The sequence below is a fragment of the Sipha flava genome, unplaced genomic scaffold, assembly GCF_003268045.1.
Source record: "Sipha flava isolate LNK unplaced genomic scaffold, YSA_version1 112_pilon_pilon, whole genome shotgun sequence".
NCBI classification, from domain to species: Eukaryota; Metazoa; Arthropoda; class Insecta; order Hemiptera; family Aphididae; genus Sipha; species Sipha flava.
This window is the reverse complement of record NW_020271731.1, coordinates 603,647-628,437: the sequence shown is the minus strand read 5'-3', so window position 1 is coordinate 628,437 and position 24,791 is coordinate 603,647. Positions and strand designations below refer to the sequence as shown.

Genomic DNA, 24,791 nt, shown 5'->3' with positions numbered 1-24,791 from the left:
GCTACGAGTCGACTTTGAAATTTAACCACTATACATAAAAATTTGAAAATCTCCAAATGTACGTTGTATCCAATTGTTTCGAAGAAGATAACAATGAAGATGATTAGATGAATAATTATTAATTAAAAAATTAATTTAATATACCAATTCTTTATTGTTAAATATTTCACGTTTTTTAATAAATATTTTGGCAGAAATAAAAACATAAATATTTACATATTTTACTTTTAAATTACATAAAAATCCGCGTTCTAGATATAACATATAAGTTATAATTCTTACATGCAGGCGAGTGCACAGTTAGGAGTTTTAGGGGTTTCAAACCCCTTCCGAAATCCAGGAAAATTATTAAACATATTTTTATAGAATAAAAGTGGTTTATGGATTATATAAGTATGAAAATGAACAAAAAAGCCCCAAAATATTTTTTGTATACGCACCTGATTACAGGTAAGCGTTTTAAGCTTGAATTGGTGTAACATTTGGTTAGCTGTTTTATTTCGATTTTAGATATTTTTATAAAACGGTTTTTCAGAAAAATAATTCGCGTAAGAATATTGAATTAAAAAAATGGTGAAAAAAAGTTAAAAAGTAAAAGTCTCTTATAGAAGATCACGTATGGAGATAGTCTGAAATCATGAACGAATTACATGTTTGAAAAACATGATTCGGGGGGGGGGGGGGAATGTGTTGAAGAAGGTTAAAAAAAAAAAACGACACAGGATAATGAAGTGAACCGAGAGTATGACGTCATTCAGCGACTTGAAGTGCGACCGGGAAGTCGGTTAAGCCGGTACCGTACTTAGATGAGCAGTTCGTTGAGCGCCTTGTCCGAGTCGGACGCGATCGATATGGAAACGGTGGGCAACTGGAACCGTTTGATGTGCTGCTGCTGGACACCATTGACGTTGCCGTCGCCGCTGCCGCCACCGATGACGACACTATCGCCGCCGCCGCCACTGACGACGCCACCACTGACGACGCCGACGCCGGTGCAGACGTCGGTGCAGACGCCCGCGACGCAGACACCGGTGCACACGCCGCCGCCGCGCGACAGCGGCAGGGAGAACTGCTGGCAGTTGGCCCAGCTGCTGTAGTCGTCGTACTTGGGCAAGTAGTCCGCACTCCGGGCCTTCCGTATCGGCCGCACCGATATGCCGTGCCGGACGTGCGCGTCCTGGTAAATGGGACTGATGTAGATGGCCGAGTTCACCCGGGACCGGGAACGCAACAGGTTCCGGACGCGCCAGTCCAGCGGGTCGGCTAGGCCGCAGCGCATCAAGTGCCTCTGGAAACAACAAGCAAATACATCCGATCAAATGTGTTTGCGGACCATTAATGGTACACCGGCGCATATTTCCGTACGCGCGTTCGGTCCCACGACATTTGTGTGAACGAGTTGACCGATCGTTCATAACATTACGTTTATGTCGATGGCAGACTGAACGGTCACCGTGACATATCGTAAAAGAGAAGAAAAAAATAATAATGAACACGGACGACAAACGGTACGCGCAAATCATTACACGATTTAGTTATTTTCAAATTCACTGGACCCGAAAAACAAAACAAATTCACATAGAAAATTCGTTTCTTCATCGGCTTACAACCGATAAGCAGGATATTCAACGGATAGTGAGTGGATCGAGTGGCGGTAGCGCGTGTGCGTCTTAAGGAGACAACGTGGGCTGCAGTGGCGTACGTACATTTAACGGGTGTCTAACGTCTACGTCAACGCGTTTTGGTTCGAAGCCATACGGTTCGGTTCCAAACTTACGTTACCGAGTTACAAACATTATTAACGGATTGTAATTTTATTTCGCCGCGAGTTACTTTTTTTCCTTTTTTTTTTTTTCGTTAAGTACAGCTCAACGAGTATTACACCTCCCTTGGCTCGCTCAACAAAACTCAGTAGTAGTGCGATGGGAAATTTGAGCGTAAATTTAAAAAGAATCAACGTTAAACCGATATTTATTTGTTACTTTGTTCTACGAGAAACTGAACGAATCGATCGACTTACAAAATGTATTTAAATTTCATAATCGAAATCGAAAAATTCGTCCAGCTCCATTTCCGTTTGCAACTGAACCAATTCAGTTTCGACGGGTATTCCGATTCCGAGTTTATCCTGATATTATTGACCATCCGATTTGTTGGCTTTGTTATTGTAGCGTTTCAAATGTTCGTTATTACAGCATCGTAAGCAGTCTGCTAGAACCAAACGATGGACGTACAGCGTGTGTTTTCAAAAATAAATTATTTTCAATAGAGTAAGATTTTATTGTATTCAACTACAATAATACATATAAATATTATGAGTTAAGTAACAATAAAACAAAAAAAAAAAAAACATTTTAATTGGATTCTGGCTAATTAAATAGTATACTCGTATTGAAATGTTTAGTTAATATTCCGTAAAATTTAAATTTCATTTCAAGGAGTTTATAATTGTGTGAGTTAATAAATAACAAATATCGATATTTTGTCACATTTAATGTGATTTGATTATTTTGGTTTATCAAGAAATATTATTGGACTAGAAAAAGCAAACCGTAAATGTGTAATGTTGTGTAATTAAATTCGATAAATATTTCTTAAATTTTTATTTGAGAATAAATTGTAATTACAAAAATAGGCACCTCTTGTTATTAATATAAGTTATAGCTAAATTTTGATTTATTCAGTATTGTAATTCGTTATAAAACTTGTAATACACAATTTTTTTTATTTAATTAATTTTACTCAAAATATTTATCTTTTTGATGTTGACGACTAATGTGTACTGTAGTATATTGTTATGCGTCAAAATAATATAAATTAAAAAAATATATTTCGGTTAAATTTTTTGACCACCTATTAATATACGAGTATAATGTAAAACTTATAAAACAATGCGTCCAAAGTAAAATAAATGTTTACCTATTATATGTATTTTCATTTAATTTTTTTATAAGCTCAATCGATCAAACTATGCATCGTTTTATTTTACATTTTTTTTATTTCTTGATAATATTTTTAGACTACTTTTTCATCATGTGTCCGAATATATTTCTTATTGAAATTATAAAAGTATGTATGCCACTTTTAAAGTATAATTAATATTATTGTTTTGTTGTTATTCGTAGTAGCCGTAGCAACCGGATACTTTTTATAAACATTTATTTAACTATATTAAAAATAATATTATAGCTATTCGCCGTTACGGTTTTTTGTACTACACGCTGACGGTAGGTCATTCTATTTTTCAATTTTATTATTTTTTCGATTTTATCCGAAGTACATTGATGTAATCTTAGTTTCAATCAACCTTCAACACATCTACTATAGATTATACTTTACAGTGTAATATATATTTATATTGTGTGTGCCGTGTACAAACATAAATTATTCATTGGTTTTTTCAATTTGGGAAAAAGTCGACGAGAGAAATTTGTAAGGCGTTTTTTAGCAGGTGGTTTTCTAGAGAGGTTTACATCGCTAACAAAATTCAAACCCACAAAGTGTTTTAAAAATACTCTACATAGAATGAAAACATCGAAATCCGTAGGTAAAACCATGCTAAAAAGTAAATAAAGTCGAGAAAGTAGTCGGGGAAGAATCAACTTTCCATTATCATAATTATTCGAGCTTGAAAAACAATTCATCGTCCAAGTTGAAACAACAATGTTCTGATCGGAAACCGTACAAGATAAATAATTGTGATGTTTTACGTCAAGCACCCAAACAAGGTCAGTCGAAGTTATCGATTCCGGTTCGATTTGTTTACTCATCGTGTTATCGCCGTAAAACGTAAAACGTCGCGAACCGATGGCTTCGAGTACAACGCCAGGAACACTGGCACCCTGACTGAGCGGACAACTAGAGCGTTGATTAAATTTGTTGTGAAAACGATATATGAATACTGAAAAAACGATGCGTTAACGGCAGGGGTGTATTTTGACTTACTTCTAGGGGGGGGGGCACTCTTTTTCTTTAATTCAGTATCAAAATTTACAAGTAAAATGTTTGGTAATATTTAAATCAGGTGAATCCTTAATATTTGTGTTTTTTTTTTTTTTTAATCTAATGCCGGATTCATTTAGAATCGAAGTTTGTGTAGTTTTTTTTAAACACAGTTCTCTGTGTTTAGAAAGTTACGCTTGTGTTTTATTTGATTTTTTACTAAGTATGGACTCGACAAAAAGCCCAATCCAGTATTCACAGACACGCATAATTTGATCTCGTTATAAAATTATTCACAATAAAAAAATTTGAAATTTGTATCTCACATATAATCTTAAATACGGATTCAGGGGGGGGAATCGCCTTCTTGACACCCTCTAAAATACGCCCCTGTTTAACGGTGGTATTCATAATCAGCGAAATTGCGTGATACAATATAATTGTCGTTTAGGTCAGGTACAGGATTCGACAGCGCGTTCGAGAACGTTTCGGCTTCAGTGCGTCTCGTCTCCGGACGGGACGAGCGCTTCGCCCGTGCAACAACGTCTAAACTTCGAGAGCGCAGTACCGCTGGCCGACGGTTTTCGTGCTCAAAACACGCAGCGTAAATGTCGTCGTTTCGTCGGTCAAAGTTTCGCCGGAACGTCTCTCCAGTCGTCTTCGCACGGTTCTTTAGCAGACGACGGCAGGTGCGACCGTGCTCACAAATCGTCCAAGGGAAAAGTTAAATATGTTTGTTATGTAAAAAGTCTATATATATATAAAAAAAAAAAAAAAAAAAAAAAATACACGTTGGAATATCCATGATCAAAAATATTACGATCGAAAGTCAATAAATGTCTTAACAGCTTGAGCAGCTGACTTGTCAGTGAATATGCGTTCTATCGATGGCTGCATATAATGCCCGTAAATTAAATAGAAAAAATGCGTCAAATCGAGAAAGATGACACTGTTAAAACAAAAACAGACAACTATATATGAATTTTCTATATACAAAATTTGGTTTAATTTTTATTGAATGAGGAATAGTAAAAATGTGTGTAAAAAGATCTTCAATGGGGGTGGGGAGTTAGACCTTGCGTACGAGCCCGAATGATGGAAATGCGACCAAGGGACGTCGCGCCTAACGCGTTTCTGCAACGGTAATAACAATAATGCGCGTACATCTGCCCGTGATTGCGTACTAAATTTAATCGCGGGAATCGTACAACCGGATAATAAATACCGTTGGGTCACACCGCGCGCAGTCGTTAGACGTGTGACGTGCGGTGACCGTCATTAATTGTTATTTAAATAACAGCCAAGTACTGTTATTCTGTGGTTTTGCGCGAGACCGAAAAATATTGTTATATTATTACAAAATAAAAAAAAAATCAAAAAAAATCACAACATACGTCTAAAAATGGAAGATAAAAAAAAAGATACGTGCTTTAATCGTATTTCGCGTGTACCGTAAAATCTGTTGGTTAAAAGAGTAATATTTTACGATTTCGTAAAATGTTTAGATGAAGTCGAATATATAAAGTCGAACGAGACGAAATTGCGTCTTAAACTATTTTTTAAAAATTTTATTCATTTTTTTTTCTTTTATCGTCTCTCATAGGTTTTACAATACACGCGAGTGTCTAAATGCACAAAAATCAAAAAAAAAAAAAAAAAAACAATAAATTATTTAAACACAATAATTATTATAATTATATAATTATCGAAACCGCAAATTTTGTGCCTGTTTTTTTGTCTGCTTTTCTTCCACTATTTCACACACACACACACTCTTTTTTGCGGGTTTATAATATTCGTTGTCTTGGTGAATTTACCATGATGTGTCGTTTACTTCACGGTTATTCGGACGACGGCGCTCTATGCAGCAAAGCGAACCGACACGTGCAGTCCCTGGGATGTACTTCGGGTGATGGAGGTGAGTATTTGAAACAATGGTCCAAGATGCAGCAACCGCTCTGCTGTTGTATGGAAAATAAAACAGAAAAAACACACGGGAAAAATAAGCAAACTTATTCTAAAAGGGCCATGCGAGATAAAACCGGCAACGGGGTACAGATATAAAGATATAAAATGTATCAGTAGGTACAAAATCATGCACATTCAATGACACAATTTTTGAAAATCTTCCACGATCCACTTCATATCCCACGTGTAAGATACAACTGATATTAAAAATTTATATTATTATATTATATTATTATTATTGTTACATTAAATTATATTGCATTATTATTGTACCTGTTATTACTAACGTGCGATCACGTGGAATGCATATGTTGAATATAGTGTCCAATGGCACCAGGTAAACCGATCGGAGTCGCGAATCTGATTTTATAGGTAAACATTTTTATCAAATTTGGAAATTGTTGAAACGCATTTCCTTTTTTTTTTTATTTACCTCATGAGAAGGTTTGAGATGTATAGCATAGATTAAAATCGAAACAAACTGAAAGGGTTGAAAATTATTTGTACAAAAAACGGTTGGAGGGCATTGTACGTTGCCGTACGCATGCACGTATACATTAAATATGTACGGTACACGGAAAACAAATAAATAACACACACACATGTGACAGAATTATTTTGTGACATGAAATCCGTTCCGGTCGTTATTTTCAATATTTTTATTAGAAATTTAATAGCGAACTATTATTACGGACCTCGATCGAAGACATTTCCAGAGAAATATCTGAAAACCGACCGCCGTCGTAGGTTCGGAAACATAATACGAGCTTAATATTGTATTCCATTCCACAACGGTCGATTGATTAACTGTTTCATATTGTTGGCGAAGATTAATTAAATATAATATTTATTTATTTTTTCGGAAAGAGGGCTGCTTCCTCATTGTTTAGGTTATTGTGACCAACAATATTAATAAGCACCTGTATTCTTCGGAACGTTTTCAACCCTTGTCGTTGCTGCAGTGTTGTTATGACATCTGGACATAGGATATTTTTACCGTCATAGTCGTCGTGAAAAGTGCCAAGGTCGCTATCACGGAATAATATCGATCATATACAGTCGAAGTTTGTGTACACGGTTGAATATATTTATATTTATAAAAATGTCGTCGTCACCGCTGTGTGTGTGCCTTAATATCCAAAGCTTGTTATGACACTAACAAGGGACAAAGGATAACATCGGTAAAAATAGCCTGTATAAACCAAGTGAAATTATTTTGCACCCGGCGGTGTGAGGGTAATCGAAGTCGGTGAAAAACGACTACGGGTTCGAAAAGTTGAACATCATTTTATTCGTGTCAGTTCTAAGTATAACTCTGTGAGTTAGTTCTTGGAGTTCCAGTGAAAGTGAGTCCGCTTATAAGTGACATAATATGCAGTATCGTAGTCATTTGATTGCAGATATAGGCTGTATTAATTTTGAACATTCTAACTTTTTTATTATTGTGAAAGTTAAATTTGACGAAAATGTTTCATGATCACTCATTGTCAACAATATTTATTATTAATACAGTATTATGTTGAAACTGATATAAATTTAAAATTATAAAGACTTCTAATCGATTTTGATATTTACTTTAATACTTATTAATTTAAGACTTTTGTTATTTTTAAGTTTTGAAAAAAAAATCGAATTCTTTTCTAAGAAACATATGTCTTAAACCATTTAAATAATTTGTTCATAACAAACTTTTTTCTTATTTTTAAATTTAAAATTATATATATCTATCGTGAATTCAAAATCGGTTGTTTTTCCAATTACATATCATTGTTTATATGAAAAAATATTAATCATTTAATTGGGTTTTGAGTTGAAATATGACAATTTATAAATAATTAAAAATGCAATTACATAAAAATGTATTAGAAATTATGCGTAAATTTAGTGAATTCACCAGTTATTTAATTTAATACTAAATATTTCTTCATTCATTTAAATTCAATCACGGGTTTTCATATTTAATGTAACTCATTATTTTAAAACTTTGAAAGTCGTAAAATTACACATTTATAAAACAATCAGCTCGATTAAGCGCAATGGGACGTATATACATTTTTTTAATTATTATATTTTAATAAAATATAGTTTTTATCCAATTAATAAAATAATGTTTTTGGGTTATACGAGTAAGATAATTTTTATTTTTTTTAAATTTCAAAAGATTTTACATTTTATTACTTTTTTGAAGATCGTTTACAAGTAAATTTATTTTAAGTTTGATGTTTGTATAACTTTTTTTTCGTATAAATAATATTTATGTTGGTATTTTTTTATTCAGAACGAATCATGCAGATAAAAACAGCGAAAACTATATTATTCAGTGTTCATTGTACAACGTAAAAGTAGTTTGAAGCTTATTTAGTGCAATGCAATGAGAACATTATGATATTTTCTTATTTATTTCGAAGTCAAGTCACACGATATTGAATGTCGTTTGTTTTATATACAGTTGACGTAAATCAGTTTTTTATATTTCACACAGTAATTCGAATATTTTATCTGGGCGGAGGTTTTCTTTCCGGCTACGTGGCATCCGATAATTTCACTCCATTTCTCATTACACGTACGAGACTATGAATGGCGGTAGTAGCGTAGTGACGTAGGACGATGATGTGTACTTATAATATGTATTCCTTTTCAGAAATTATAATAAGGTTAGTTGTACTGATAAAATATTGTGAATCCCGGTCGGTCTCTCTGGTGACTAATGGTTATATCCAACAAAATATTATTATACAATATGCATTACACGCTGTACATTATGTTGATATTCAGTTCTCGTATTAGATTTCGGAGTCATCGTGTTTGGGTTGATAAATTGAAAATAAAAAAGAAAAATAAACGAAGAATATAAATAACAAAAAAAAAAAAAAATCAAAGAAAAGAAAATTTTAAAATCACATATTCCACGTGCACCACTCATTTTTTTTAAATAGCATTAATTATTAAAAAAAAAAATAATAATAATAATAAACATTATATTATAAATATTTTTCAACTTCGTACATACCTGTGAACAACAAAAACCCGGACCGGTTGGGTTTTGGCATGTTACAGTCGTATTACACGCCCCAGTTCCGGGTACTTTAAGCTGCGTGTCCTTGTAGTCCGGCTGATATGGTATAAGCATTCTTATTTTACCCCATCGGTTGAAAAACATTATTATAGCGCCAACCCACACCATTAGGACCAGCACTACAATTGTGATTTCAATACCCCGTACCTAAACGTAAGCGTGCGCAAGAAAGATTAGAATTTATTACGTTCTGAACAATAATATATTTATATGTAAATAATAAAAATATATTTATTTATGTACTGTCCATAATACAAAAATTTAAAATCAATAATTATGTTTAATGATACAATTCTCATCGTATAAGTACACAAAATAAAGGATTTTTATTTTGAAACAATTTTTTTTTCTTCTATACTTATTTGTGCATATTTTTATACTCGATTACACATTCTCTTTTTTTCGTATCAATAGATTTTATGAATGATGGTGAAAATATATAAATTGGTAATTATTAATTTATTTTATTTCCATTTTTTCAAAGATACCGTTGGTAATTGGGCGTGGATATAAAGCGGATTATTTAGGTTGAAGCCCCTCCACTTAGGCCTTAGATACTTAAAATATTTCAAAGTACTTTGATTTTCAATGTATTAATTAAAGTAAAGAAGAGCAATACTTATAACATAATGTATTGTATTGCTTATTGACATTTAAGAGTGATTTATAATAGTGATTATTTATATATTCTTCATTAAATATGCCTTATTAACCTAGGCATAATAAGTTGGTGATTAGTCCCTCAAATATTTACCTATTCTTCATATAATAGATACAGAAACAATTTAAAAATAATTGTAATTTATTAAAGTGATATCAAAAAATAAAAAATTAGCTCTCTCAAAAATAAAATCATAATTGCACCTATAGTCATAAATAGTCCTAACCTAGGAGGATAAAAACAGAGAATTGGTCAAATCAATTTACTAATAATATGTGATATTTTTTTCAACTAATAAATATTTTACACTCTTGCCTATGTTATTATTCTTATTTAATATGTGATAAATGGTAATTTTATTATTCAAGTTTTTTTTTATTATTTTATAATATGCATGTTTGATTATTATTTTATTCACTTTAAAAACTTAAACTTAATGCCTATGATTTTATGTACTTGAAGAAAAATTTTTTATTTCTAGATCCACGCCTGTTGGCAGTTACTTTAAGCAAATAGTTTTCTGTTTAATTAATTTAGTTTTATAATTTATATTATGATTGTAGAAGCAAAACATACATAATACTATTGATTGGGTTTACAATTTATCTATTTTATTTAAAATATCACTCGGTAATTCTTATTTATTCTGAAAATATTGAATGATTAAATACATTGAGTTGAGTATTTCGATTTTAATTTTGTGCACTTAAAAGATTCATCTAGAGATTAGATTACAAATGTGTGTTCTGTCATAAAATGCGATATTTGGAATATTGTATTTAAATGAATATATCAAATTTTGTAGTTAAATCTCAGTATAGATACCTCAAATATAAATTCATAAGAAGCATTTTCATTTACACATGTAAATATAATTAGTTTTTAATATTTAATTAATTATTAAATATATATATTATACCTATAGTTAATTTAATAGAAAAAAAAATTAGTTTTAAAAATTTAATTAAGAAGAAACCTATAATCTAATAACATTTAATATAAGAATATGTGTATGAGAACGTGATCTTAATGTGATACGTAGAAAATAATTTTCATTATTTGTTATTTATACCAAATATTTTTGTAGTTTTATTGTTTTATCACCTGTACATCCGGAGAGGAAGTACTTCCTTCTGAAGGCATCGAATGTCCAGCACCACCTACAACATCTGGCGGTGAAATATCTATGTCACCACTAGTATTCATTTGGGAATGTTGGGTATCTGGCCACGACACACCTTTATCTGAAAACAAAATCAATTGAATAAAAACATAGTTGTTTAGTTGTTTAGAATTTGAGGTTATAAATCTATAATTTAATGATGAAAATTTTATTAAAAATTAACTGTTAGTATAGGTAGCATTACTTTATAAGTAATAACTTGTTATTAAAATATATATATATAAACATTAAAATTAGTGTTCTCACGAACTTATTTTACTTGATGAATTTTGATACCAAGGAGCCTTAAAGCTCTTTTTTAGCGTCATAAAAGATCCAAATTGATAAATATATTTCAATTGGTGGTGTATTTTATTCTAAAATTCGTTGAATACAAGTATATTTGTGGAGTTCCTAGATAGTTCTTAACGAGAGTCTCGCAGAGAACATTTTGAAAACGATAATGTAATTATATTATTTTTAATATTAATAATATATTAACAATAATATGTAGAATACATATGAAAATTATTGGTGTAGATTTTATAAGATAAAAATATTTTTTGATAATTTTTAACAAGTCAAAGTGCAATTTTGTAATATTGAATAAATGCTGAGCTCAATAGTATGGTCTTTCGAAATGATTTAATTAAGTTTCGTAAAGAGATTGACTGGAGAATTACTGACTGATAGTGGAATGTACTGTGAAACTACAGTTTATAGTGTTGAAGTTAAGTTTTTACTTTGTTATCGAATTATAAAATAAAAGATGAGTAACAAAGGGGTGTTTTAAAACAATTTTTCATATTTTGCCAAGTGTTCCTACTGAGTGTTTATTTAGTAGTTATAAAATACAAAACTATAAAATTCTTCTTGACCCGACCCGATAAGATAAAAATAAAGTTTTTCAAAACAGTTAGCTGATGAATATCGTTTAAAATTTTAATATAATATATAATATTATATTTATATATGTTAATATATATATAATATTATATTTATATATGTTAATATATGTTATTATATGTTTATATTATAATACTATTTCAATCTTATCTTGTTCTATTTTTGTCATTTATTACAATTGTTTCTATGTTACATGCTAATAATTTGTATTTTTCACTATTTTATCAATATTACACCATAATTGTAATCTGGGCCCATGCCCATTAATCTTTAATAAATTAAATGAAAAATTGTCAAGGAAAATTTATATTTTTTAAGCGAGCGAGGTATTTTTGAAATCATATTTATTATATAAATAAATAATGGATGACACAATTGTAATAAAACTTAACAATATGCCACTGTCATAACCCTAGGTGAGCAAATAAGTAAATGAAGACTATTTCTGAATTGACAGATGACTTAATTTATTTTTGTTTAATTTTATGTTTATAGTCTTTAAAATATTATAGTGAAATATTTTTAAATTGATAATGCTCATTCAATTCAATATTAAAAAAATATTTTTTAAATTGATGTATTCGTGTATAATCTATTTGTATACCATAGTATTCGTATTTGTACAACCCTTTTATACCAACCATTTGAAAATTCTGATACATTTATATTAATTTACGATAAAAGTTTTATAAAATTAAAAGTAGATATTATTCTTATTTACAAGTAATCGATATTGAAAAATGTACACTACCACTCATTGTATTTTATATAGCCCGTTAAAAGTATAACTCTGTATACTATTATTGCTATTAATAATTTAGAGGTCTACTTACCGAGCGTCTTGAATATAACTGGTCTGCTTCGGAATCTGCGACCGGCTTTGAACGCTGTTACGGTCACTTGGTATTGTGTGTTAGGCATCAAGTTACCGAGTGTCACGGAATCGGAGTTGACCGCTATTTCCGCCACTACCCTGTAACTGACCAATGGCGGAAAACACCCACTCAAGTACACACATCGTTACATATTTAATCGCAATATCTGACTGGTGGTTGGTTCATGGTGTCACACTGGTACGTAAACACGTCTATATGTTATACGTGTCGTGACCTAGTGGTAACAGGAAAGACTTAGGTATTCGATAAAATTGTGTTGTGCACGCTCGTCAAATTGGGAAAAGCTAAACATTTATAACATTTAATTGTAATGGAAATTCATAACAGTTTACGATGATATTTTTAAAATACATTATTATTATTATTATTATTATTACTAATATTATTATTATATTGATTATTACATTTTTAAAGTGGTACAGAGATTCAAGAAGTTTAGGAAAATCAGAAAACAATAATTTACTTTTTTTTTAATCGCGGTGAATTACTGTTAATTTTTTTTCTGTTGAAAGATATGATTTGAAAATCCTTATTCTGACTATTTTGAACATAAGCTCATAACATACTCGAGTTCAATTCAATAATAAAAACTTGAAAATAATTATTAATATTTTTTTGTAAGTAATTAATCATCAACTAGATACATAGTTTTAGGAATTTAATGTGATAATGATTTTCTCAAGCGTTTGGAAAAATACATATATTAATACAATTACTATAAATTAGTTAGATTGTACAGTTGTATACAACTTTCATACTATAAACGTTACTGTATTTTTCATATTTATACGACAAAACCACTATTAAATGAAATTCTGACCATCTGGTATATTTTACTTTCGGATCTCGAGATACCACTTGTTCGAGTACGAGGTAAAATTTATTAAAAATGTTTATTATTTGTTAATATATCATAATTCTTGTAAGTGAAATTTCATTAGGAGATATGTTTAGTGGTCTTTAAAAATATCGAGTCACCACTTTTGAGGTTCAAAAGAAATCATTAAATTGTGTTTGCTAAATTCGTAAATTCTACTAAAATTCTACAATTATAAATTATATGGAAGATTTAAAACTGTTAATAATAAATTACAAACTATTGTAGTTGTTATATAATACTTGATTAAATTGATTAAATTTATACAGAATTTGATACGTTAATTTGAAATTGTATATAATTCAGTATGAAATAACAGAAATATATTTTTCTAGTTTCACATTAGTTCAGAACGCCGGGAATTGTTTTATTGGTGTAATTAATGACGTTTTTCATTTTATGAGTACAGTTGAAGACTTTTTATTTTGTAAAAGTTTTGTCATTAATAAAATACTATTTTTGAGCTTATTTTGTGCAATAACTAACTTAGATTACTTTATAGTTGCTACTGAAAATATAAGTTTAAATTCACATTGAAAACAGTTACAACATTTTTAGAACAAAAAATTTCTTTTTACTTTTTAAATTACTCAAATAATATATGTCTCAATATTAATAAATTAATAATGTTTAGAAGAAAATGTTGTCTTAATGGTGAGAAAAAAGTTAGATTTTACTTCAAGACATTAAAAGATAAATTAACTAATTTTTAATGAGTTTTCGTATTATGGCCTGTAGTCATTTAAAGTTCACAATTTATGTTTACGCTTGAAAACATATCTCTCTTTTTTAAACTTTGGATAAACATTGTTTATTCTATATGTAAGTATACCATAAATATGGTATGTAAAGTAAGGTTTCCAGTTATTTGAAATCCCCTCGAATATTTCAGAAAATTATCCTTTACGAGTATCTGGTAATATTTTTTTCTTAGACAAGTGGAAATTCTTTTTAGTAAAATGCATGCCGATATATTTCGACAAGATAAGATAAATTTGTCTTGAATAAAAATTTAGAAATAAGTTCAGACAGAATTCACTAAAATTTACTTAGGTATCTCATGTAAAACTATATTCCACTCGCTTGAATTTTTAAATAATTTATTCACTCGTTCATATACGATTTTTCTACATAGAAAAATATCCTTCAAATAATATATTAAAATAAACATACAAATATTTGTTGTCTTTTGTAAGTAGTAAATAATTAATAACTATTCCAATTAAAAATAGGGAAAAACATAATAAGTTTATTGTAATAGTTGGGTTTAGTTATACTTGTATCGAATCTAACTTTTTAAAAATCATGAGTTGATAAAAATAATGAAAGTATGATACTGAGAAAAAATATTTTGTTAAGTACTTTAAGATTAGTGTTAACGTAAAAAAACGAATGGTAATATTTATGAAAATACAGCTATAATCGTAAGAAAATCAATAAAATGTTAGTTTTTAAATTTGTATTACTGTCGAACAACGTAAAATATTTTTCCAACAGGAAGTATCTAATTTCTATTTTGTTTTATTTTTTCATTTTAACATCGTTATATATTATTTTACGCGTGACAAAATATTATTTTTTCGGCTTAACTCAATATTGTATTCGAACATTGGACTCGGATGATTTATGTTATGTGAGTTCCACCTAGCCCTAATTAGAATTTAGACTATTGTTATTAGAAAAATGAAATAAAAATACGTAGTGTAAATCATACTGAAGAAAAAAATGTGTTTTTTAAAATTAAATTATAAAATTTTGAATAAATTATGATATTTGTATAAGTATGCATCTGATTTAAGAACAATAATATTTTAAGTGAGTAATATAAAATTATGACTTCAGTATTATATTCAATGTAATGATTCATTACTAATGAACAATCAATAATCTATTTTTTATTATTTACTGAATAGAGTTTCAATTTTCCGTATTCTATAATGAAAATTAAATGAAGAAAATTTCGTTGTAAAGAACAAGGCTTTTTTGAAATTTAAATTGTTAATTTTAAATTTTCCATTTACTCTTTGAATGAATAAAGTAAGGTAAAACTTAAGAATGATTTTTAGTCTTATTATAATTTACTATTATCGATAATTTTGTAATTCAATAAATTAAATCCCAGTAATCTAATATTTTTGAGCCAAAAATGATACGATACGTGATAAAATTAATAGACTGATATGTAAGCACTGATAGTTTATCAAAGCACAGATAATAATCGTAATACTCGTATTTAAAAAATTTCTATATGTTAGTTTATTTTTAATAGTAACTGTATATTTTGAAATTAATGGAGAGTTTATTATAAAATATAAAATTAACTCTAACTTATTAATGAACACAAATGTACATTTTCAGTAGCTGGAATAAAAAATAATCTAATAAATATAATAGATAATTACATTTTTTAACCAAATTATTAATTGTTTAGCATAAACCACTAATTAAATTTAATATTTGATTTTATGAATAAAAACTATGACGAAATCCGTTCAAAATAAAAATGATAATATATTGATTAATTAATTTGAAAGTTATATCTTAAAATTTTCGGTATAATATTAATATGTTAAAATAATTAAACATAATATACTTATTGAAGATTTTTTTTTCGATTAATCCTTTTTTATTTTTCTATGGGTCACATAACGTACTATCTTAACATTATTTTTGATCTCGGACCTTAACTACCTGTCTTTGAACAATTTATTTTATAAATATAAATAGTTTCTAATCCAAATGATGCTTCGATAGTTTTCAATTAAACTAGAAAATACAATCAAGCTGATAGTATAGCAATGGCATCTAAACTATAGCGATAGAGTAATGCCACGAACTGATACTGTATTGATTCCGATGCATGGGTATCACCCGATTATACGATGAAATGCAATCATTAGGTTTTACATTTAATGTCTAAATAGAAAAAAATATTTTTTTTGCATTGTCTTAACGTTTTTATTTATTTTGGAGGTAATTGGCCATTGGAACAATTTGTCTGAGTCTGACACATTTATATATTTATAAATAAATAAATAAATAATTAATCCACCCGATCAGAAAAAAATCATTTAGTATAATATATTTTATAAAATAAATTATTTTGATTTTGGAGGAAACAAATTTGCATATAATATTGTGTACAATTGTTATCTATAACAATAATACGGCATATAAATTATTAAAAATAGCACTATTGGTTTCTTTTATCAACCTAGAAATATAAAATAATAATGATGAAATTTTCGATCATTACGTTTTCAAATTCGCAAATGTTATCAAAAACACAATACTTTTCAATATTCTTACAAATGTATAATACTTTTTTTATTTTTATACTTTGATTTGAGACATGCATAATTTGATTTTTTTGCATTGAATTTTGGGTGTAAGAAAATTTTTTTTATGATTGTAATGATTGTTTATCATTTGTTTGTAAAAGACGGCACAAATATTTTATAATAATGTATACTATTCGTATGTACGTGATTTCAAACCATTTTAAATAAATAAATAACGGCTCCTTCGATACCCGCACGAATAACACAAATCGAACAATAAAGACTAATCTTCAAAGGACCGCCTAAGGTCCATGCCAACATACGTCCTTATATAACAGGGACACGCTTTTCTCCCCGAAGATTCTTGATCTTAGGTCATCAGTATATGAGCACCGATCGTAAGATCAACGAAGCAATTCCCTATCTTTGGTCATCTGTGCATGCGCACCGATCATAAGATTAACGAGAGAAGTTATACGTGCGATTTCTTGACTTGTAATTTTCATCCGTTCGACTTGTGTTCTCCGTACGAGTGTTGAAGAGTATCCGGCTCCAGTGCATTAAATCCTGCATTTGTTCTTTTTTTCAACCTCGCATCGATATCTGAAGGTCTACGGAAAACAAGTAAGTGCTGCTTTATTTTGCTTGGCAGACTGTACGGCTCTTGAACCTTTACAACCCTGAGAGCTCTCCCTTAAATAAGAAGGAAGGTAACAACCCTTTAAGACATCATAAAAACCTACATTTACATATCACACCACCATTTATATATATATCACTCTCTCACTTTTATTTTACTTTATATTTTTGGGTTATTACAGTAGTTTAAAAATGTATTAATAATTTAGTCATCAATAATTTTGACCTAAATTTTTAGATATTTTTCATAAAATAAATAAATAATTTTATGTGTTATTAAAACTGAAGAGTAAATATAGTTATAATTATTTTTGGTAGTTAATAAGAAGTTATTATTTTGAACCTAGTTGAAATAGTATTGAATAAATATTGAACGGTGCGAAATAACGATAGTTGAAAGTGGTTATTTTAAAGAAGTCATACTATTTATATACTGATTGTAGTTATGTGAAGTTTTCATACTGCAAATTATACTAATTAATACTATAAAAATAGAGTTTAACTAAATAGTAATAATTCTTGTGTGAATATTTTTATAATTTTACCTGGCGTTAGTCGGTTTGTACATGACGTCATATTTTTCAATACCTCTTGGTGATATTTTCCACGATACTTTGATAGTAGTTGGGTTTATAAACATGATGTTGATGTCGCCAGGAGCTTGGTCGACAGCAAAACACCCTGCGGATACAAATATATTCTGTTATTTTATGAATGGTTAAACTGCTGTGGTATTTAAATAACTGAATAAATAACTATAAAACTAAAATGAGTATGAGAAAAATTTATATGTAAGCAAGTTTACACTTGTAAATTATATATATATATATTGATGATTATTTTTAAAAATAGGTGATTTTATTAGTGAGAAAGAATCAAAGAAAAATATCTACATTTTTTTCATTGATAATGTTTAAAGTGTAAACGGCATACCGGGCTATTTGTCAAATTAATTTTTTTTATATAATTTTATAATTAATTATAGATTGGGAAAGGGTAAAAATAGAAGCATTCCTAGAATTAAGCGAGGTTACTTACAAACAAGAGCGTCCATCTTCAGAAATCTAGGAGGGGATATAGTGTCTTATAATAAAATTTACCTTCATATTAAATTGTCATAGGTCAAGTTATATATACATTAATATTATTTTATTAAGTACATGCATTGTTGTTAAACCTATAAAATTATTATTTATAAAATAGATATATAAAATTAAATTTTATAAAAAATGAAAATATATAAAATGATAATTAATACAATTTTAAAAATATAATTTAAACATTGTGCTTTGTTATTTAAAAATAATTAAATAATTAATTTACTAAATTAACTAAAACAATAGTTCCAAATCGCGTTTATTTTTGGAAAATCCATTAATGACATTGTCAACTAAATTCATATCATGAATTTACACGTATAAATATAAAATTAGGACACAGCGTTTTCACTACATGGTCTTAATATTTAAAGTTCCAAAAAGCCAGGGGGGCATGTTCCCCAATGGACGCACATGCTTACAAATCAATTTTATAAAAATTCAAGACAGTTAATACTTTCATTCATGGTTTTACGAAGAAAAATAACATTATGATCTAATTGCCTAATTTTAAATGATTTTAAATCTACAAGATTTTTATGACATCAATCTTGGTTTTGTATGCATAGAAACGTAGACAACTTCACTGCATTTTTTCTATCAATTCGTATTAGATTCGGTTTGCAGCATCGAATTATTATCATATTATATTGATTTTAATACTAATTTAGATGTATCAGAAGCAAAAATGATACGTGACAGAAATTGATATATCGAGAATAACATAAGCCGGTATACTTATTAATGACCGCACGGGTAATATTCATCAATACGTGACCGACCGAAAACTAATTAAGCCACAGGTTGCAGATTTCGTATTCAATTCACCCCAATTGTTTTTTTTTCTTTGGCGAGATATAATTTTTTTTCCTCCCATCCTAATACAGAAATTAAAACTACAATATTAACAAAACTTCATTTTCTTTGTTGTCGCAATTTTAATGAATAACCATAAAGATTTTATTATATTTATTATATATATACAGTCAGCTCGCGATATAACGAATTTTAAGGGACCGGGCAAAAAGTACGTTCTATCGAAAGTTCGTTAAATCGAAATTCATTATACCAAAAGGATAAATCAACAAAATTTGTTTAAACGATATTTAAAAGAAAATGTAGATTTTATTAAATTTTTATAATTACATACCTACATACAATATTAGATTATTATTAAATATTTTATTAGATACATTCATACATTTTTGTTTATTACATACATACTTCTTCTTTTTTTTTTTTTTTGTGTGTATCCACTTGCGCTTACGCGATTATTGTGTGCTGGTATGCCACTGCCTCTAAATGGTTGAGTTCAGCAGTGTGGCTTCGTTGTCACACATGTAAGTTCGCAATTTCAGACGGATAACGAAGGAAATGAGGGTTTAGGTATAAAGCGATTAAAGCATAAGTAGTGACATTAATTTAGTATTTGTTTTATTTAAATGAGTCGCGTAAAAATATACAATTATAATAGAAACATCTGCGCGTAAGACTGGTGTTCGAACGATTGACTCCACTCTACTGGGTGGTATCAGTTGTCCATTTAAACAAGCTTATTCAGCGTTTAGCCCCACATATAATACATACAGTGTTTATGTGTTTATAATATACGAGTATATGTTAAATTATATATAATTATATATGTTTACAATCTTGTTCTAATACAATGGGTTCGTAACAAATAGTGTTGTCCAAATTTAGAATATTATAAAATACACTGTCGTCAGTATCATGTCTTTGTAAAAAATTTAAAACGACGCAACGACCTAATTTTGCTACATTCGAGCTTACGGGGGCTCTTCGTCATCAGTTTTATTCAAAATCTCATCATTATTGAGAACTCCACAGATAACCAAATCTTTGTCGATAGCAACAAATTTATATTTATATTTAATACAATTTACATTTAACAGATGTGTATCATATAAACGATACATAAACATTATCTTATTGTATAATAATAGCCGAAACAAGACTCGTAAGACGTGAAGTATCAATCTCCAAAATTGTTAAAATTCGTTACATTGCGTGAACTTTGGTTAAAAAATCTTCGTTATATCAAGGAGACCAAAATACATTTAATTTTTCGTTATATCACGAGATTTTCAAGGGTCCGACAGTTTTATACGTTACATCGAGGTTTTTGTTATATCGAACATCGTTATACCGCGAGTTGACTGTATAATATAATGATTATTTGATAAAATAATAAATTAATTGTTTTAATTTTACAGTTATACAGTAATATTTACTATAGTTTATTATGCTATTATATGTATAAAATATATTATATAAACAATTAACATACCTGTATGATAAGAAAATCGAATTATTTATCGTGTGTTGATTAAAAAGTGAAGATGTTTTTTATATTTTATTTTTATAAAAGTTGATAATTAAATAAATTATAGCTTGATGACTGTGATGTTGTTTGAGAAGGATTGTTCTTCATTAGTGTTAACGAGTCGGATAGGAAGAACAAGAAAAAATAATTGAAGAAAACGAATTGCTAAATATATTATGTACACATTATTCGCTGTTAAATTAACTCTATTCTATATTTATATTAGTTGTATAATAGGTAAAATAGACTTGTAAATCTTGAAGTTTTTGCATGCAAATCTGAAATACTTTCAAATGTATGTTTTTACATTTTTTTTTTATTTATGTTACATTTCGAAGTGCCAATATTTATTCGGTTAATGTAGTTGGTTAAAAATTTAATAATGAACTACCTCAACGGACACATAATTAAACTCTATATCATGATAATTATCTATTGTATAATTAATATTGATAATATCAATGAAATAATTATCAATTATATTTATTTACTACATTACCTTTATTGTATGTGGGTAAGTGAGGTTAATCTAAAGTAATTTAAAAATAAAAAAATAGACAACAGAAATGTAACATTTCTTTAAGATTTTTTTTCAAGAGCCGAAAGAAATCTTAAGGCGGATTTTTTATATTTTTGAGATTAATCGATTAAATCCTGTAAAAGTTTATTTCAGAAAAAATCAATCGGTAGTTTAAATCTTAAATAAATGTTCACGATAAATTATTAGTATTGACGGGAAAAAACTAACTTTTTAATGTTTATGACAAATAAACTATATAATTATGGTTTTTAATTTCCTCATAATTTCAAATATCGTTAATGAATACTTAATATTGTTAGTAATATGATATTTATATAAATACTGTTCTGATATATACTGCGTGTACCTGTCTAAGACAGATACTTTATAACACTTAAACCTACATGAAAATTTGTACTAGATAATAAGCTTGTATAAAACGGAATGGTTTCTTGTCATGCGATTATGTTTAAGACACTTAACCTATTTGATTATTTCACATTATTTTTTGTCATTTTCATTTAAATTTCACTCCAATGCCATAGTTTGTTGTTTAGAACACTGAATAATATCTATTTCGTACTTATATGACTGTCCAATAATCAGTGGACGGGATATTACTGTTTTTTTGTAACGAAATAATGTTAGAGTTACTTTAAAAAATAGCTCGATATTTAATAGACATTCAGCTCAATGCTAATTATTTAAATTGTAACATGCTACATATTTGTGTATAATAATTTTCATTATTTTTTAAAGTCTACGTGTGCAACAAACATTTATGTGTTTTTAATTTTTTTTTAATAAGTTATCATTTATTTGATAAACGTAGAACAACATTATTCAAAATTAAACGAGTATGTATTTTCATAAAAACTAAAAAACTATTTTACTGAATTGTGAAAATAGGTAGGTCCACATCTAAGTAACAAAATTTTTAATAATTTTGAAAATTATAATCTGTAAAAATATTTAATCAGTAGTCACAAAAAATTTGAGATTGAATTGTTTTCGAATAGTGACAACTTTCGCAACGTCCATTTCAGCATGCTTTAGTATTTTACTACTTAGCGTGCATTCCAAGCTGTAACGACATTAGATAATCGCAACACAAATAAATTAGCCTACTACTGTGGCGCACTGTATAGTTAATGTGCTACTCCAGACCTCTACCAATATTCTATGCTCCTTTTAAATTATTGTTGCAGTCATTTTTTATTGCAAGACAAGAAAAAAGGGAATATCATTGAAATGTGGTATTGAACTCGTATTGTTTAGTTTGGTTTGGACAATGGGACCTAAAGTTGAAAATAAAATGGAACCTATATAAATCGGAGAGGCGGCACGATACCTTATGTGTGTTACAAACGAGTATATTACCTCAAAGTAGGTTAGGTTATTTGATTCAAAACCACGTGTTATACATATTAACTTTGTCTAATCATCATAATTTCTTGCGTACAACAGCCAATGTGATAACACTGAAGAATTACTTTGTTATCTAACCGATGTGAACATTTAATTTGTTGGGAACTCATTGGAATTACTAATCTTATGACAGCCAATAGTTTTCCTACAGTATCGTTATGGACCTCAAGACTCAATTGTCAGGCTTACGAATCGTTCGACTACAGCCGATCTCGAGGAAGTGAAATACACCAAGAATATCATGTTGACTCGTAATAGTGCCGAAAATGCTTTTTTTGGATTTTGGAATCAAGATATTTGATATTTTGCAATTGACCCGAATCGTTATACGATTGAAATTTGTCATTCGAAAATTACTTTTTCATATCAATAAATTGTCATATAATCGTGCATGTTCTCGAACTAGCAAAAAAAAAAAAAAAAATTAAATAGTTCTTAAATAATAAACTATGGTTTAAAGTTTAAAATTATTTTTTTAAATCGTCAAAATTGTGAACTATTCGATTCACCTGTTAGCTGTTAATAAATAATAAAAAATATTTTAATTGGTTGTATTGTAAATTATGATATTATACTTACACTGTGTTTGAAATCCATATAGTATGAAAAAAATTTGCCAAAGTATCATACTAAACTACGCATATTGATGCTTATTTGTCTTCTTGTCAATAGTTATTTATCAAAAATTGATTTATTGGCATCAGAAAATTATAACTTTAAAATCGTTATTTCCATTTACAATGTTCTGAAACATAAAAAAGTAGTAAAAGTTATAAAATGTTTCCTACTACTGCAGTTTTAATATATATATATATATATATATATATATATTTATATATAATAATTTTACAATTAAATAATAATATTTTTTTCATATAAAACTGAATTATGGGCCTTATAAACTAGTATAAGTAGTTCAGTAGTATATAATTATATAAGAGAGAAGTAATTATAATTCAAGGTTGTAAGATAATATGGGCGTACACCGTTTGGGCGAGGATTATTTAACTAAAAATACGGTTTGGATGGTATAAAAATGCTTATAATATATACTCAACAATTAATTAAACAAAATTATATAAAATATAAATAATTAACAATAAGTTATATTTTAAAAAAAATTATTGATATGAATATTGATAATATTATTATTATATATATATTATATAACTATATAAGTAGTTAGTAATCTATTGGCTTTGTATGAAAATGCTCATAATATACATTTAACAATTGATTAAAAAAAAAAATCATATAAAATATAAATAATTAATTAATAAGTTTTGTTTAAAAAAAATAGTGATATGGATATTAATAATATTATTATTTATAAGTAGGAAATAATCTACAGTCAAAAAATTAAAATAATTAAATAAAATTACAGATAATATAATTATTAGTAGTTTTTAAAGCAATTTATTGGCCTGTTATTTTAAACCTAAAAATTTTATGTATTTTAATTGGTTAATATCCTCTCTTTTATATTTATTCCATGTTTCTTTTATAAACTCTTTATTTTTTATTAGCAATAATACCATCCGTATCTGTCATCAGATTTTTACCTCGCGCAGGTAAAAATAATTTCACTCGCTCAAATGGACTATTATTTTTTTGGTCAAAATTATTATCTTCGCCCAAACGACCACCACTCGATAATATTATGTAACTTACAATAATAATATCAACATTTACGTATTATAGGTACTTAGTTTAAGTGTTATTTTGAAAATTCGCTAATTGTTTCCGGTTTTCTTACTCTGTGAAAGTTAAAGTATTCAAACATAATTTATTCTGAGTATTTTAACAACATATTTCTTATATTTTATTCATTGTTAAATTTACAAAATATACTAAATTTATAATATATATTTTCTATATAGCCTGCTAATCTACTACAAGCATGTTTTTTGTTTATTACACAAAAATAAAATTAGAACGAAAAAAGGTGATATTTACAACAATGATTTTTTAGATTTATCAATAAAAAAAATATC

The 24,791-nt window shown here is 28.2% G+C and overlaps 1 protein-coding gene across 3 annotated transcripts; it reads right to left on the bottom strand.

Moving 5' to 3' along the window:
• Positions 1–205: 205 nt before the first annotated feature.
• On the bottom strand, positions 206–23,537 carry LOC112689610. Of its 3 annotated transcripts, none has more exons than XM_025563398.1 (6): positions 23,377–23,537; positions 17,954–18,089; positions 12,549–12,694; positions 10,752–10,891; positions 8,921–9,133; positions 206–1,288 (listed from the first exon to the last, which is right to left on the bottom strand). In XM_025563398.1, exons 1-6 carry the CDS (start codon positions 23,423–23,425, stop codon positions 803–805), a joined length of 1,170 nt encoding a protein of 389 aa, XP_025419183.1. In that variant the 5' UTR covers positions 23,426–23,537; the 3' UTR covers positions 206–802. The 3 variants fall into 3 exon arrangements, with proteins under 3 accessions (XP_025419183.1, XP_025419201.1, XP_025419191.1); XM_025563416.1 differs by lacking the exon at positions 23,377–23,537 and adding an exon at positions 22,987–23,067; XM_025563406.1 differs by lacking the exon at positions 23,377–23,537 and adding an exon at positions 19,730–19,991.
• Between the last annotated feature and the right edge of the window lie 1,254 nt (positions 23,538–24,791).